This window comes from Erythrolamprus reginae, chromosome 7, assembly GCF_031021105.1.
Source record: "Erythrolamprus reginae isolate rEryReg1 chromosome 7, rEryReg1.hap1, whole genome shotgun sequence".
Lineage (NCBI taxonomy): Eukaryota > Metazoa > Chordata > Lepidosauria > Squamata > Dipsadidae > Erythrolamprus > Erythrolamprus reginae.
The window spans coordinates 69,547,970-69,566,867 of NC_091956.1; the positions used below are offsets into that span (position 1 = coordinate 69,547,970).

An 18,898-nucleotide genomic window follows, 5' to 3' on the forward strand; every position below is an offset into this window, starting at 1 on the left:
GAGAGGAACGGCTCGGGCTCGCCGCAAGAAAAAAAAGAGAGAAGGCTTCTACCAGAAGCCGGGTGACGCCGGAGGAGCTCCGAAAGCACGAGCGGCGGCCGCACCAGCAGCGGCGGCACCAGCGGCGGCGGCACCAGCGGCAGCGGCACCAGCGGCGGCCGGACAAGCGGCGGGCAGGCGGGCGGGCAGGCGGCTCCTCAGCTGTTGGGCAGGGGTCTTCCCAGGTGCGGAAGTAAAAAACACCATCTGCACATGCGCGGCCATGAAAAAAGGGCACGCATGCACAGATGGTGTTTTTACTTCCGCAGCGCTACTTCGCGAAAACCCGCTCGTTGCGGGGGGTCCTGGAACGGAACCCTCGCAACGAGCGGGGGATCACTGTATTGTATTGGCAGTTCTGTGTTAGCAAATACTTCAGAAGAAAAGGATTTAGGGGGAAGTGATTTCTGACAGTCTCAAAATGGGTGAACAGTGCAGTCAGGCGGTAGGGAAAGCAAGTAGGATGCTTGGCTGCATAGCTAGAGGTATAACAAGCAGGAAGAGGGAGATTATGATCCCGCTATATAGAGCGCTGGTGAGACCACATTTGGAATACTGTGTTCAGTTCTGGAGACCTCACCTACAAAAAGATATTGACAAAATTGAACAGATCCAAAGACGGGCTACAAGAATGGTGGAAGGTCTTAAGCATAAAACGTATCAGGAAAGACTTAATGAACTCAATCTGTATAGTCTGGAGGACAGAAGGAAAAGAGGGGACATGATCGAAACATTTAAATATGTTAAAGGGTTAAATAAGGTCCAGGAGGGAAGTGTTTTTAATAGGAAAGTGAACACAAGAACAAGGGGACACAATCTGAAGTTGGGGGAAAGATCAAAAGCAACGTGAGAAAATATTATTTTACTGAAAGAGTAGTAGATCCTTGGAACAAACTTCCAGCAGACGTGGTAGATAAATCCACAGTAACTGAATTTAAACATGCCTGGGATAAACATATATCCATCCTAAGATAAAAATACAGGAAATAGTATAAGGGCAGACTAGATGGACCATGAGGTCTTTTTCTGCCGTCAGACTTCTATGTTTCTATAATATGATGATCCATTTCATATAAATGTATATGGTTTAGGTTTAGGTTTAGGTTTAGGTTTATTGGATTTATATGCCGCCCCTCTCCGCAAACTCGGGGCGGCTCACAACAATAATAAAAAAAAAACAGTACAGTACACAATACCAAATCCAATGCCCACCCATCCAGATTCCAATTGAAATTAATAATCTCATAAAAAAAACAGTATATATAAAAAACAGGCACACAGTCAATCAATCAACAAAACAACATGGGCAAGGGGGAGGTGTTTTAGTTCCCCCATGCCTGACGGCAAAGGTGGGTCTTAAGGAGTTTACGAAAGGCAGGGAGGGTGGGGGCAATCCTAATCTCAGGGGGGAGCTGGTTCCAGAGGGTCGGGGCCCCCACAGAGAAGGCTCTTCCCCTGGGTCCCGCCAGACGACATTGTTTAGTCGACGGGACCCGGAGAAGGCCAACTCTGTGGGACCTAACCGGTCGCTGGGATTCGTGCGGCAGGAGGCGGTCCCGAAGATATTCTGGTCCGGTGCCATGAAGGGCTTTATAGGTCATAACCAACACTTTGAATTGTGACCGGAAACTGATCGGCAGCCAATGCAGACTGCGGAGTGTTGGAGTGATATGGGCATACTTGGAGAAGCCCATAATTGCTCTCGCAGCTGCATTCTGCACGATCTGAAGTTTCCGAACACTTTTCAAAGGTAGCCCCATGTAGAGAGCGTTACAGTAGTCGAGCCTCGAGGTGATGAGGGCATGAGTGACTGTGAGCAATGACTCCCGGTCCAAATAGGGCCGCAACTGGCGCACCAGGCGAACCTGGGCAAACGCCCCCCTCGCCACAGCTGAAAGGTGTTTTTCTAATGTGAGCTGTGGATCGAGGAGGACGCCCAAGTTGCGGACCCTCTCTGAGGGGGTCAATAATTCCCCCCCCAGGGTAATGGACGGACAGATAGAATTGTCCTTGGGAGGCAAGACCCACAGCCACTCCATCTTGTCTGGGTTGAGTTTGAGTTTGTTGACACCCATCCAGGCCCCAACAGCCTCCAGGCACCGGCACATCACTTCCACTGCTTCGTTGACTGGACATGGGGTGGAGATGTACAACTGGGTATCATCGGCATATTGATGATACCTCACCCCATGCCCTTGGATGATCTCACCCAGCGGTTTCATGTAGATATTAAATAGCAGGGGGGAGAGGACCGACCCCTGAGGCACCCCACAAGGGAGAAACCTCGGGGTCGACCTCTGACCCCCCACTAACACCGACTGCGACCGACCGGAGAGGTAGGAGGAAAACCACTGAAGAACAGTGCCTCCCACTCCCAACCCCTCCAGCCGGCGCAGAAGGATACCATGGTCGATGGTATCGAAAGCCGCTGAGAGGTCAAGGAGCACCAGGACAGAGGACAAGCCCCTGTCCCGGGCCCGCCAGAGATCATCCATCAACGCGACCAAAGCAGTTTCCGTGCTGTAGCCGGGTCTGAATCCAGACTGCTGAGGACCTAGATAATCGGCTTCATCCAAGGACCGCTGGAGTTGAAGTGCCACCACCTTCTCGACAACCTTCCCCATGAAGGGAAGGTTGGAGACTGGACGGTAGTTATTAAGCACGGCTGGGTCCAGGGAAGGCTTCTTGAGGAGGGGGCGCACAACCGCCTCCTTATAAAGTGGCGGAAAGGACCCCCTCCCCAAGGAGGCGTTGACAATCTCCTGGACCCAGCTCCGTGTCACCCCTCGACTGGCCGAAACCAGCCAAGAGGGACACGGATCCAGTAAACAGGTGGCGGAACTCACAGCTCCAATGGCTTTGTCCACTTCATCAGGTGTCACCAAGTCAAACTCCTCCCAGACAGATGGACAAAGACGTTTAGCCCCAGTCACCTCGACTGACTCATTGTCAGTCGACTCTGTTTCACAATATATGGCTTAGTTTCCTGTCAAATGCTAATTTTCAACTTTCTCCCTAAAGAAAGGTAGACGTTTTAATAGAAAATGGATTTCAAAATCATTTAGACTGTGTATTTTGATAAATGTGGGTTTATTATTTTTAACAGATTCAGCTTATCGCTGCACTGTGGTCAGTGCTTTTTGTTTAAAAAAAAGGAATTTAATTTTTAAATGTTGATGGAATCCCAACACATGCCATTAATTTGGAAAAGGTGCCAATAATTATAGCAGTACTTTCTACATTATTGAAAAACTTATAATAAAAAAAAACTTGCTAGAATTTCATTTCTGTTAAAAGTATATGTCAGTTAAATGTAAATTAGATCTTTGAATGGCAACAGCTGTTTTCAGAAATTTTCAGGCTGCTTTTTCTGGAAGCAATATGAACATAGGTTTACAGCGAAAAAATGAGGAGTCAGTGAAGTGTATAGAAACATAGAAACATAGAAGACTGACGGCAGAAAAAGACCTCATGGTCCATCTAGTCTGCCCTTATACTATTTTTGTATTTTATCTTACAATGGATATATGTTTATCCCAGGCATGTTTAAATTCAGTTACTGTGGATTTACCAACCACGTCTGCTGGAAGTTTGTTCCAAGGATCTACTACTTTTTCAGTGAAATAATATTTTCTCACGTTGCTTTTGATCTTTCCCCCAACTAACTTCAGATTGTGTCCCCTTGTTCTTGCGTTCACTTTCCTATTAAAAACACTTCCCTCCTGAACCTTATTTAAACCTTTAACATATTTAAATGTTTTGATCATGTCCCCCCTTTTCCTTCTGTCCTCCAGACTATACAGATTGAGTTCATTAAGTCTTTTCTGATACGCTTTATGCTTAAGACCTTCCACCATTCTTGTAGTCCGTCTTTGGACCTGTTCAATTTTGTCAATACAGTAGTCCCTCACTATACCGCGCTTCACCTACTGCGGCTTCACTTCATCGCGGGTTTTCAAGAAATATTAATGAGAAAAATCATTCGCGGATCTTCGCTGGTTCGCGGGTTTCTGAGGAAGTCGATCGGCAGATTTAAACAGCCCGCGGAACTCGATCGGCAGGTTTTTCAAAAAATATATATCTAAAATGGTAAATACTGTATTTAAATACTGTATCTAAAATAAATACTGTGTGGGAAGGGTTTATAAACACTTAAAATAATGAAAACTTACCAAACAATTACAATATAAATACTTAAATAAATACTATCAGTCGATAAATTCCCCATCGCGGATTTCACCTATCGCGGCCGGGTCTGGAACGTAACACCAGCGATAGGTGAGGTCTTACTGTATCTTTTTGTAGGTGAGGTCTCCAGAACTGAACACACTATTCCAAATGTGGTCTCACCAGCGCTCTATATAGCGGGATCACAATCTCCCTCTTCCTGCGTATATAAATTATATAAAATGTTATTCAAGTGAAAGACAATTAAATTAAGAATAATTAGGGTTCAGATTGTTATTGTTCCATTATGTCCTTTAGAGGAAAACTGGCATCAGAATGTCCAAGTAACTTCGAAGCTGCTCTGCAATAGTTTCATTTATGAATTTTAAAAAGAAGGGATTGATGGTTTTGCAAAGCTTTCATCCTACATGCTGCTAATTGGAGAAGTACTTATCAGGCTATTGAAAATGCTGCCTAGTGAACTCTGGCTAGGATCCAAAGAGCAGTGAAACTCTGAGAATGGACCTACCTGCTGCCATACAAGCTTCACCTAAAATTCAATGGAAATTTGGGAATGTTCTCTGATGGTGGCCCCTAGTGTAGCATATCAAGGGGGAATTGGGAGGGGGAGAACAGAAGAGAATAGTGGACAGACCTTCATGTGCCTAAGTAACTTTCTGTATTTTGATCATTTCAGCTAAGCAGCTTAACTTTATAGGATGGTTCATCCGCAAATATTGCATAAAGTGCTCCAATATAATATTTTCATCTTTTATTAAATAAATTCTGGAATTCTATTGGATCCAGAGAAAAGGAAACTGGATTTATTTCTCTTGTTATGAAGCAGAAAAGAGGAAAGAGAACACACACACTTATTTCTTCCCATATACATACCGCGTTTCTCCGAAAATAAAACCCTGTCTTATATTTTTTTTGAACCCTGAAATAAGCACTTGGCCTTATTGCCATGCATTCAAAAGCCCGATTGGGCTTATTCGTAAACTACTCAAGACCCATCTATACTGCCAGGCATGGGGGAGTTGAGACACCTTTACCCCAGACTCTTTATATTTTATGTTTGGTATGTATGTGTTGTTTGGTTTTTAAATATGATAGGGTTTTATATGCTTCTTTTTTAATATTAGATTTGTTTCGCTATAATATTGTTTTTTATTATTGTTGTGAGCCGCCCCGAGTCTTCGGAGAGGGGCGGCATACAAATCTAGTAAATTATGAATTATGAATTAATTATTAATTATTATTGTCAGGGGATGTCTTATTTTGGGGAAAACAGGGTAGTATTAAAACATTAGTTAGTCTCACATATAATTTTCAGAGTTACATAGAATAAATCCATTAAAATCAACAGTGCATAAATTACTTATAACTGAATTAACTCTGATTAATTAATATGATTGCAACTGGACCTTAATCTTTCTATCATTTATGGGAACATGTTTATATGATTTGTATGCCGCCCTGAGTCTACGGAGAGGGGCGGCATACAAATCTAATAAATAATAATAATAATAATAATAATAATAATAATAATAATAATAAGAAGAAGAAGAAGAAGAAGAAGAAGAAGAAGAAGAAGAAGAAGAAGAAGAAGAAGAAGAAGAAGAAGAAGCATTGCATGGCCAGTTCTTGGAGAAGATTGAAGGCAAAGTGGATAAAGAAAAGACCTGGTCATGGCTTACAAGTGGAACACTCAAAAAGGAGACAGAAGGACTAATACTGGCGGCACAAGAACAGGCCATTAGAACAAATGCTGTCAAAGCCAGAATTGAAAAATCAACAGACGATCCAAAGTGCAGACTCTGTAAAGAAACAGATGAAACAATCGATCACATACTCAGCTGCTGCAAAAAGATTGCACAGACTGACTACAAGCATAGACATGATGCTGTGGCACAGATGATCCACTGGAACTTGTGCCGGAACTACCATTTACCAGTGGCAAAGAACTGGTGGGATCATAAGCCCAAAAAAGTGGTAGAAAATGAGCAAGCAAAACTACTGTGGGACTTCCGACTTCCGACCAAATTCTGAAGCATAACACACCAGACATCCTGATTGTGGAGAAAAAGAAAGTATGGATCATCAACATCGCAATCCCAGGAGACAGCAGAATTGAGGAGAAGCAGCTAGAGAAATTAGTGAAATACGAAGATCTAAAAATCGAGCTGCAACGACTCTGGCATAAGCCAGTGAAAGTGATCCCAGTGGTACTTGGCACGCTGGGCGCAGTGCCAAAGGATCTCAGCGGACATTTGAAAACCATCAGAATTGACAAAATTTCCATCTGTCAATTGCAAAAGGCCACTTTACTGGGATCGGCAAACATAATTCGCCACTACATCACGCAGTCCTAGGTGCTTGGGAAGTGCCCGACTGGTGATGAAATACGAAATCCAGCATAGTGATCTCGTTTGCTGTGTTGTATTGACATAATAATAATAATAATAATAATAATAATAATAATAATAATAATAATAATAATATATCATCAGTACGTTGTGATATAAACATGTGCATAGTGCAAGAATACTTGTATGTTGTTTGAAAGGGGGAAATGAGGGCTTCTGATTATTGTAATTCCTAATTATGATCTAACTCTTCCTGCCTGTCCTCTTTTTTAAAAAAAATATTGTCTTTCTGTATTCTTTTGCTGACATTTGTATTGTCACAGTATGTGAAACTGATGCTAAACATGTAACTATACTAATCTGTGTGGCATACATAAATAATGAAAGAAAGATGTTAGGGCATTTTCTTTCTTTCTTTCTTTCTTTCTTTCTTTCTTTCTTTTTCTTCCTTTCTTTTTCTTTTGAAATAATAAAAAAGCTGTACATTATAGGCCCCCATACAAAGTGATGCTTTTATGCAAAGAGACTTGGAGTCTGCTTATTACCTACAGTACGCTTGCTAGCTCTGATGAACAGACCACCATAGTTGTGACAAGTGATGTAGCTGCCTCCAGGGTAAAACAAAGCTTTAGATATTACACAAGCAATTTAACTGTTTTCTAAACAGATTGCCAAGACAGTGGGAGTTGGCACTGTGTTTTAAAGCTCGGATACTTGAAGTGACTGCTGATTATAGAGCTTTTGATTCGCCTTCTGCATAGAACAGGCAACCAAGTAATCCAGGAAAGAATGCTCACCAGCACTTAAACTTGTCTGCATGGCTTCCCATAGATTATACTCAAAACTCACTCCATTAAAGTGGAGGTGAACTCAATCTGTATAGTCTGGAGGACAGAAGGAAAAGGGGGGACATGATCGAAACATTTAAATCTGAGTATTGTATTGGCAGTTCTGTGTTAGCAAAAACTTCAGAAGAGAAGGATTTAGGGGTAGTGATTTCTGGCAGTCTCAAAATGGGTGAACAGTGCAGTCAGGTGGTAGGGAAAGCAAGTAGGATGCTTGGCTGCATAGCTAGAGGTATAACAAGCAGGAAGAGGGAGGTTATGATCCCGCTATATAGAGTGCTGGTGAGACCACATTTGAAAGACTGTGTTCAGTTCTGGAGACCTCACCTACAAAAAGATATTGACAAAATTGAACAGCTACAAGAATGGTGGAAGGTCTTAAGCATAAAACGTATCAGGAAAGACTTCATGAACTCAATCTGTATAGTCTGGAGGACAGAAGGAAAAGGGGGGACATGATCGAAACATTTAAATATGTTAAAGGGTTAAATAAGGTCCAGGAGGGAAGTGTTTTTAATAGGAAAGTGAACACAAGAACAGAGGGGACACAATCTGAAGTTAGTTGGGGGAAAGATCAAAAGCAACATGAGAAAATATTATTTTACTGAAAGAGTAGTAGATCCTTGGAACAAACTTCGAGCAGACGTGGTTGGTAAATCCACAGTAACTGAATTTAAACATGCCTGGGATAAACATATTTTATTTATTTATTTATTTATTCATTTGTCCAATACACAAATACATAGGAAGAAAGATAGACATGTGATAATATAAAAGAGGGTGAAAGTGAACTTAGAGGAGAGGATATATGAAAGGAAGAGAATATATAGGATAGTTGGAAGAAAGGAAAGACAATTGGACAGGGGACGAAAGGCACACCAGTGCACTTATGTATGCCCCTTTGTATCCATTGTAAGATAAAATACAGGAAATAGTATAAGGGCAGACTAGATGGACCATGAGATCTTTTTCTGCCGTCAGTCTTCTATGTTTCTATGAGGTAAAGAGGCCTGTGTACTGATAACAAAACATTTGCCTTATTCCAACTCTCAAGAAACATCCCTGCCCCCATCACCCAATCCAAAATAAGTGTTTTATTAATTCTTTTCCTCATAAGCAGAAAAAGAAGAAAGAAGCCTGGCAAAGACTCCTCATAAGACAGAAAGAAACTAGCGAGGGGCGGCTGTTTCTTTAACACAATAAGGAACATAATTAACGTCACAATTCTTTGTGTTTTGCAGGGGGGAGACGAAAGAGGGCTCCTAAGTCTTGCATTTCATCCCAACTACAAAAAAAATGGGAAGCTTTATCTGTCTTATACCACCAATCAAGAACGATGGGCTATCGGGCCTCATGACCATATTCTTCGGATAGTCGAATACACTGTGTCCAGGTATGAATTCTATACACAATCTCTACAGCAGCGATGGCGAACCTATGGCACGGGCGCCACAGGTGGCACGCCAAGCCATACCTTCTGGCACACAAGCCGTTGCCCTAGCTCAGCTCCAATGTGCATAGGTGTGCCAGCCAGCTGATTTTTGGCTTGCACTGATGCTGGGAGGGAATTTTTGGCTTCCAAAGAGCCTCTGGAGGGATGGGGGAAGGCGTTTTTACCCTCCCCTGGCTCCAGGGAAGCCTTTGGAGCTTGGGGAGGACAAAACACGAGCCTACTGGATCCACCAGAAGTTGGGGAACAGGCCGTTTGTGGCCTCCAGAGGGCCTCCAGGAGGTGGAGGGAGCTGTTTCTACCCTCTTCAGACATTCAATTATGGGTGTGCACACACACTGTTTCGGCACCCGAGGAAAAAAAGGTTTGCCATCAGTGCTCTACAGTGTTGTCTAGGGTGTAGTATGCTTCAAAGTATTTCTGTCACTTCTCTGCTCTTTGAAATCCTACAACTTGTGTATCAAAGATGAAACTCTGATTGATGAGGTACATATACATATATAATGGTACACTCCTTTGGCTGAAAGGTGGCTACTGTGCTGCTTCCTTAAGCGCCACTGAAAGGCTCCTCTGGCAGCCCAGAAAAGTCCGAGATGGCTGGGATTAAAGGGAGAATGGCAGGAAACTGGCTGGGCCTTCGTGCCGCTCTCAAATTTCCTAGGAAATATTTCCGGGCTCGGGTACAAAATGGTTGTTAAGAAGAGGCAAAAAAATCTTGAACACTCGGTTCTTATCTAGAAAAGTTCTTAAGTAGAGGCATTCTTAGGTAGAGGTACCACTGTATTCATTTGTATTATGGCAAGCAACTTTTTATATTGCTATCTGTCTTTCTGAACTATTGAAAAATATTTTAGAGTATTGAAACAAAAATGATACACCTACTTTGAAGTTAAATACAGTGATACCTCGTCTTACAAATGCCTCGTCATACAAACTTTTCGAGATACAAACCTGGGGTTTAAGATTTTTTTGCCTCTTCTTACAAACTATTTTCACCTTACAAACCCACTGCTGCTGCTGGGATGCCCCGCCTCAGGACTTCCGTTGCCAGTGAAGCACCCGTTTTTGCGCTGCTGGGATTTCCCATTCCATGTTTTTGTGATGCTGCAGGGGAATCCCAGCAGTGCAAAAACGGGCGCTTCGCTGGCAATGGAAGTTCGGAGGTGGGGTTTCCCAGCAAGGGGAGCCTCAGTGAAATCGCAGCATCGCAAAAACACGGAAGTCCGGAGGTGGGGTTTCCCATGGAGGGGAGCCTCAGGGGAATCCCAGCAGCACAAAAACGGGTGCTTAGGCTGGCAAAAGGGATGAATTTTGGGCTTGCACGCATTAATTGCTTTTCCATTGATTCCTATGGAAAACATTGTTTCATCTTACAAACTTTTCACCTTAAGAACCGTGTCCCAGAACCAATTAAGTTTGTAAGACGAGGTATCACTGTATATTATTGGGATTCATTTTTCTCCTCCTTTATTGCAGGAAGAATCCACACCAAGTTGACATGAGGACGGCAAGAACTTTCCTAGAAGTTGCAGAACTACATAGAAAACATCTTGGAGGACAGCTGTTTTTTGGTGCTGATGGGTTTTTATACATAATCCTTGGTGATGGAATGATCACAATTGATGATATGGAGGAGATGGATGGTCTAAGGTATAAGAATTTCCAGTAGCTAAATACCTTTTTATCTTTGTATTTTTTTAAATTTCCACTCTAATTATGCTCTTGAAAATAATTGCCATTCTAAACTTACATAATTTCACTTTACTGAATGAATGATAAATTAAAATTTGTCCCCATAACAAAGAATTGGAAATAATTCATAATAAATAATTTAATTGTTAAAGCTGTGCTATTTATTATCTATTACTCATTTTCAGATGAGTACAGTAATACCTCATGATACGAACTTAATTGGTGCAAGGAGGAGGTTCGTATGACGAAAGGTTCGTAAGACGAAACATTGTTTCCCATAGGAAACAATGTAAAGTCAATTAATCCATGCAACCAAATAAACCCCGCAAAAAACGGCTTTCGGCGACTGCTGGGAAGCCGCGCGGCTGTTTTAAAAGGTGACAGCCAGCCTGGGGGGCTTCCCAGCACCCCCCCGAACCCGGGGGGGTGCTGGGAAGCCCCCCAGGCCGGCTGCGACCTTTTAAAACAGCCGCGCCGCTTCCCAGCTGTCTCCTGAAGCCGAACGCCAAAGCCGAACTTCCGCGTTCGGCTTCAGGAGACAGCTGGGAAGCGGCACGGCTGTTTTAAAAGGTCGCAGCCGGCCTGGGGGGCTTTCCAGCACCCACCCACCCCGAACCCCGAACTCGGGGTTCAGAAAAAATTTTCCTCTTCTTACGAACTTTGTTCGAGTTACGAACCGGCGTTCGGGAGGCTTCTGGGAAGCCCCGCTGCCCGGCTGTCACCTTTTAAAACAGCCGGGTGGCTTCCCAGCAGTCTCCGAATGCCGGTTCGTAACTCGAAAAAAGTTCGTAAGAAGAGGCAAAATTTTTCTGAACCCCGGGTTCGTATCACGAGTTGTTCATAAGACGAGGGGTTCGTATCTTGAGGTACCACTGTACCTGGTTTAAATTAAACAAAAACATGACCAATAAAAATTAAAGATTTTCAGATTTTCCAAATTGTGAGGGATATTTCTTTGGGGAGGGGAAGATAGAGTCCAAGGTCCATGAATAACCTGAAAACCCTTCTCAAGTATCATTGTATTGAATTCATTGTTCATTTGTGCTCATTTTGATGTTGAGATTTTTAGAGGAGGTATGCATATTATGATTACACTAAGGGGAGGTCTGATAACAAAAAAATTACAAACCCCTTACGTTCTGTCGGGCTCTCTAGTACACTCCTCCCAAAAATTCACAGGTACAAATTTCAGACACACACACGTTTGAAAATTCAAAACAATGTTCTTTATAATGAAAATTCACATAAACTAAGCCCTCTTTTGGTATAGCAAAGAGCACTGGTCTCCAAACAAACTGGTAATTTGTACAAGTCCCTTATCAGTTCTGTGATACTTAGCTTGCAGCTGTGAGGCAATTCACAGTCCTTCTTCTTTCACATAGTGAAACACACTTTGCTCTGGTTTAGTTTCAAAGTGGGGAAAAATCAGCACACAAAAGGTCAAAGTCAGTAAAGCAGTCATGAAACACAATTATCAGATAATCCTCCACAATGGCCAAACACACAGGCTGCTATTTATAGCAGCCTCACTAATTACCACAGCCCCACCCAACCACAGGTGGCCTCATTTTCTTCGATAATAATCTCTCAGTTGTTGTTGCCTATGCATCACTTTCTGCATGTGTGGCTATATCATTAACTCTTGTTCTGAATCCAAGGAGGAGCTAGATAATTGGCCTCCTTCTGAGCTGTCTGCCACACTCTCCTCCTCCCTGTCACTCATGTCTTCTTGGTCAGAGGAGCCTTCATCAGCAGATTCCACCGGGGGGGTGGGGCAAAACAGGCCTGCAGCATGTGGATGTCTCCCCCACATCCACAGTCCTTGGGGCAGGAGCTGGACCAGAGCTAACCACAACACCTTAAAACCTATGTGTCACTTCCAAGCAGGGGTGGTCTACTGCCCGGACTGGAGGAACACAGTGGGGCAGTGAAAATGGAGCTCCACCCCAGAGCACCCAATTTGCACTGAAAGATGTTGAAATAAAATGCAGGGCATCCTGCATAAGCCACGCCCACAGTGTGGTAGTAAAAATTTTGGTAGCCCTTCACTGCTTCCAAGTAGGATTAAAGCAAAGATATAGAAAGAGACTAATGTCTGTGGATATATATTTATATGTATTTTGTAATATCCATACAGATAGTATTTTAAATATGTTTGGCATCAATCAAATTTGACGCAAAGCCCAGAAAGATACAGTGGATTGAGCTATATATTATTGGAAGGATTAGCAAAACTGAAATGTAATCAAAAAGTAAAAAAATATGGTAATACTACTTTGATTCTAAATTTTTGAATACAGTGTTCCCTCGATTTCCGCGGGGGATGCGTTCCGAGACCGCCCGCAAAAGTCGAATTTCCGCGAAGTAGAGATGTGGAAGTAAATGCACAATTTTTGGCTATGGAAAGTATCACAAGCCTTCCCTTAACACTTTAAACCCCTAAATTACCATTTCCCATTCCCTTAACAACCATTTGCTCACCATTATTACTGGTACTCACCATTGAATAAGACACTTAGTGATCCTGATATTTATAAACATAATTATTTATTAACAATTTTTTTTTTTGTTATTTATTTGCAAAAATTATTAGTTTGGCGATGACGTATGACGTCATTGGGTGGGAAAAACCGTGGTATAGGGAAAAAACCGCGAAGTATTTTTTAATTAATATTTTTTGAAAAACCGTGGTATAGGCTATTCGCGAATTTCGAACCCGCGAAAATCGAGGGAATACTGTATTCCATTCTTAACAACATTTTGTTACTCTGCAAAAACGCAAGTCTCACTAATTTTGGGCTACATGTAATATCTCAATATACATAGGAAATGGCAGAAAGCTGTTTGCATCATTTTGACTTCCCTTGCCCCACCCCTTATCATGTCTCCTCTAAAAGATTCTCTGACAATTGTTGACTATTGTTCAAAACAGAAAGTAGAAGTTAAATACCTTTTAAAAATAAATTATCTTGTCTCCAACTTTCTCAGCGATTTCACAGGTTCAGTACTGCGCTTGGATGTCGATACTGATTTCTGCCATGTGCCTTATTCCGTACCCCAGTCTAACCCACATTTTAACAGCACTAATCAACCTCCTGAAATTTTTGCGCATGGACTCCATAATCCAGGCAGGTATGTAAAAATACTTTTTCTTGTGCTTAATGAACAAGGCTATTAATGCAGTTTCTAAAACTTAATCAAAGCAATATGGAAAATAATATAGGGAATAAAGACACTAAATAAATATAGCCTAAAGTATGGTAGCTTTTCATAAAAGTATTTGGAATCTTGTTTTACTATTGAGAAAAAGAAGCTATAGGTGTGTAGAATTAGAACGATTAGTTTGTGGTGTGTTTGCTGCTTTCTGAAATTAGCTGTTTTCTTGCAGGTGTTTCATCACCAAACTAGGTGACACCATCAGTACTCATAGGGAATGAAGTTTGCTTTCATTTTATATTTTAGTGGCTTACCTGTTTCTGTTGGTGGAAGTGGTCTTGGTGATTTCTTGATTGGGTTTATTGTTTACTATAGTTGTTTGGCAGTTCCTTGATTGGGATATTGTTTCCTTTTTTATTGTCTGAATTTTAATCTTGGTATTAATTCTCAACTCATGTGGGTGTTGATTGCTGGTAAGGAGTTGATTGGGACTTTTTGTTTCTTTTTTGGCTTTTTAATTGTCTCTTTTGAAAGGCATGTAGATGTTGCATATATCTTTCGTTCTGTCGGGCTCTCTGGTTGACTCCTCCAAACAATTCACAGGTACAAATTTCAGACACACACACGTTTGAAAATTCAAAACAATGTTCTTTATAATGAAAAGTCACTTAAACCAAGTCCTCTTTTGGTATAGTAAAGAGCACTCGTCTCCAAACAAACTGGTAATTGGTACAAGTCCCTTATCAGTTCTGTGATACTTAGCTTGCAGCTGTGAGGCAATTCACAGTCCTTCTTCTTTCACAAAGTGAAACACACTTTGGTCTGGTTTAGTTTCAAGGCGGGGAAAAATCAGCACACAAAAGGTCAAAGTCGGTAAAGCAGTCACGAAATACAACGATCAGATAATCCTCCACAATGGCCAAACCCACAGGCTGCTATTTATAGCAGCCTCACTAATTACCACAGCCCCACCCAACCACAGGTGGCCTCGTTTTCTTTGATAATAATCTCTCAGTTGTTGTTGCCTATGCATCGCTCTCCGCATGCGTGGCTGTATCATTAACTCTTGTTCTGAATCCAAGGAGGATCTAGATAATTGATCTCCTTCTGAGCTGCCTGCCACACTCTCCTCCTCCCTGTCACTCATGTCTTCTTGGTCAGAGGAGCCTTCATCAGCAGATTCCACCGGGGGCAAAACAGGCCTGCAGCATGTGGATGTCTCCCCCACATCCACAGTCCTTGGGGCAGGAGCTGAGCCAGAGCTAACCACAACAGTAGCAATGGGTTTTAGAACCCACTATTGCATTATACTGTACTCTGGAGATGTCTTCTACCTTTCCTTTTGGGGCTGCTGGGTCTTTGGTTGATTTAGGATGTTTTGGAGATTTTTAGTTGATTTATGTGCTATTATGATGCCATGTGGCTGTAATAGTTTGTTAGTGGTTTCTGAGATGTATTTGATCTGGCAGTGTTATCCTTTTCACAGCTTATATTGGTTGTGCTGCATTGTGTTGACTGGTTAATTTTTGATTAAGTTCCATGGTTATCCATCTTATTGGAATATATTATATATTGCGATCTGTTTCCTTTTTCTGATGTTCAGGGTTACTACGGTGAGTTTTGTGCTTATATAAATAATGTTCTTACACAGCTTCTCTTGTGGGAGATTTTATTGTTGCTTTGGAATCCTGAAAAGGGTGATTCCCGTGGGTGTTTCTTTGATTTATGGATAGATTTGTTCATCAAACTGAAAGTACGTGGGTATGCAAAGGTTGATAAGATCCATGACTGTGGCTATTCCAATCTTGGTGTATTTGGTTAGCTTGGGTGTGCTGTCATGGATTCTTTGGATAAGAATGGGTCTAAGTGTTGTGACTTCAAATGAGACCAAGATGTTATCACATCTTTGATCCTTTGCAGACACCGTAGTGGTGAGTGTAGAGTATTTGCTTCCTGCTGTGAAATGTCCAAGCTTTTTAGTCAATTCTTTAGAGATGTTGTAGGTTGGAATCCTTGGTAATGATACAGTTGGACAGAGAGGTATGTCTGGCTTGAAGCATCCATAGAACTGTGGCAAACTGGTTCAACTATATTTCACCCACCACTGGTCTTCTTTGTTGATTTGCCCTTTCCTTAGTGAAGTCACTGAAATTTCCCTTGATCTGGTTGTCCAATTTGGGTACTGGGTTGGTATTCACTGGGATGTAAGTTTCTTTGTGTTCTAGTCATTCTTTTACTTTTTGTTTTCCTGGAAGCCTGGAATTCAAATATATTTGCTCTTTTCTGACCGAGTTGCCTATGAATTTATATTTTCTAATCTGAGTTATCCTATTTCTCCATTTGCATATGTTTGTTATTTAATGCTCCCTTTAAGAATGTTCACTTTAACATCAGTGATTAGAAATACATTGGTGATATAAAATAGAAGTCATATATAGCAAACAAATGAATTAGTTCATGTCATCACAAAACAATGTCCTTGAACAGGTGTGCAGTGGATCACCATCCAACAGATGTAAATATTAATTTAACAATACTTTGTTCAGACACGAATGAGAAGAACAGATCATCAGCAAGAATCCTTCAGATAGTAAAAGGAAAAGATTATGGTAAGTTCTGGATCATGGACCATTTAATATTCATATTCCCTTCAAATAATGGATAGAAAATTTAATATGGCAACAGTATAGTGCCCAGATCTTAGGAATACAGTGTTCCCTCGATTTTCGCGGGTTCGAACTTCGCGAATAGCCTATACCACAGTTTTTCCTGCCCGATGACATCATACGTCATCGCCAAACTAATAATTTTTGCAAATAAATAACAAAAAAATAAGTATACTTGATAAATAATTATGTTTATAAATATCAGGATCACTGTGTCTTATTCAATGGTGAGTACCAGTAATAATGATGAGTAAATGGTTGTTAAGGGAATGGGAAATGGTAATTTAGGAGTTTAAAGTGTTAAGGGATGGCTTGTGATACTGTCCATAGCCAAAAATGGTGTACTGTATTTATTTCCGCATCTCTACTTCGTGGAAATTCAACTTTCGTGGGCGGTCTTGGAATGCATCCCCCGTGAAAATCGAGGGAACACTGTACAGTAGGCATCTTTTTTCCCCCTTATGGTGGATATTTTTCTGTATTATAATTGTATTAGGCATTTATACAAATAAAAACTAATTTATACAAATTAAAACTAATAAAAAAATTAATGACAAAAAGAAAAAGTGTAAAGCTTATAAAATTTATTTATAAAATAATAAACATAGAATATAAATAATTGCCATATAAAATACTAAATAAAAGAAAAATAAGTGCAGCAGAGAGAAAAAGAGGAAAAAAATTAAGTAACTTATTTATTTATTATTTATTCATTTATTATTTGGACTTATATGTCACTCCTCTCTAAAGACTCCTGCCCACTGATCACACCAAATGTCAATTTTTTCTAATAATTGACCTATTAAAAAACAACAAAGTATCTCTTCATCCCATATCTAATCTCTTTATTTTTAAACAAATCTTAAAATCATGTTATTTTCTGCAAAAGTCTACTAAATGATACCAGAAACACCAACATATCTATTTTAAATGAAATCCCAGAATCTACTTTTCAATTAATAATGAAAATGATGATGCCAATGACAACAACAACAACAACAATAATAACAGAATTTGAAGGGACCTTGGGGGTCTTCTAGTCCAACCCACTGCTTAGGCAGGAAACCATACACTACTTCAGATAAATGCTTTTCCAACATCTTAAAAATGTCCAGAGTTGGAACAATCACAACTTCTGGAGGCAAGCTGTTCCACTGATTAATTGTTCTAACTGTCAGGAAATTTCTCCTTAGTTCTAAGTTACTTTTTTTCTTGTTTAGTTTCCACCCATTCGTTCTTGTTCTACTCTCAGGTGCTTTGGAGAATAAGTTAGCTCCCTCTCCTTTGTGGCAGGCCCTGAGATATTGGAACACTCATATCTCCTCTGATCCTTCTTTTAATTTAACTAGACATGCCTAGTTCCTGCAACTGTTCTTCATATGTTTTAACCTCCAGTCTCCTAATCCTTTTTGTTGCTATTCTCTGAACTCTTTCTAGAGCCTCAACATCCTTTTTGCATCGTGGTCACTAAAACTGAATGCAGTATTCCAAGTACGGCCTTACCAAGGCCTTATTAAGTGGTATTAACACTTCACATGATCTTAATTCTATCCCTTTGTTAATGCAGCCTAGAACTGTGTTGGCTTTTTTGGCAGCTGCTGCACACTGCTGGCTCATATTTAAATAGTTGTCCACTAGGACTCCAAGACCCCTCTCACAGTTACTACTGTTGAGCAATGTACCACATATACTGTACCTATGCATTTTGTTTTCCTTGCCTAAATGTACAACCTTACATTTTTCACCATTGAATTTTATTTTGTTGATAGCACCCAATGTTCAAGTCTGTCAATATCCTTCTGTATCTTGAGCCTATCTTCTAGAGAGTTTGCTATTTCTGCCAGTTTGGTGTCATCTGCAAATTTGATGAGTTCCCCATCTATCCTCTTGTCCAAGTCATTGATGAAGATGGTGAACAGTACTAGGCCTAAAATAGAGCCATGGGGTACTCAGTGCATACATCCCTCCATGTAAATTCAGTCCTATTGAGCACTACATGTTCAGTGCAGTTGGTTAGCCAGTTTTTGAATCCATCTGATCGTATTTCTGTCCATCCCACATTTTTCTAGCTTATCTAATAGTAGGTTATGGTCTACTTTGTCAAATGCCTTACTGAAGTCAAAGTAAACCACATTGACAACATTCTTCTGGTCCACTAATTTGTCACTTTGTCAAAGAATGTAATAAGATTAGTCTGGCATGATCTGTTTTTGAGAAACCAATGTTGGGTTTTGATTATTACTTTGTTTCTTTCTCTTCTATATATCATCCTTTTTCTATAAGAAACATTTCCCAAACTTCATTATTCAATCATAGTCAATATTCACGAGCAGCTGAATTGTAAACCTGTGTGAATTATTTAGATTCAGCGTAATGTACTGTACTATACAATACTATACTATGCTACGCTACGCTGTTACACTACACTATACTATATTATACTATATATAGTAATATACATATATATTACATATAGACGCACATGTACATATACGCATTCACGTGCATATATAC

General features: G+C 40.8%; 1 protein-coding gene across 1 annotated transcript in view; it reads left to right on the forward strand.

Annotated features, from left to right (window-relative positions):
- The window catches only part of HHIP (hedgehog interacting protein), a 111,462-nt gene that overhangs the window by 66,414 nt on the left and 26,150 nt on the right, over positions 1-18,898 (forward strand). The window contains exons 5-8 of the mRNA XM_070756647.1: positions 8,662-8,813; positions 10,347-10,520; positions 13,551-13,694; positions 16,206-16,327. Of these exons, the coding sequence (XP_070612748.1) occupies positions 8,662-8,813; positions 10,347-10,520; positions 13,551-13,694; positions 16,206-16,327 (592 nt within the window). The remainder of the gene's footprint in view (positions 1-8,661; positions 8,814-10,346; positions 10,521-13,550; positions 13,695-16,205; positions 16,328-18,898) is intronic.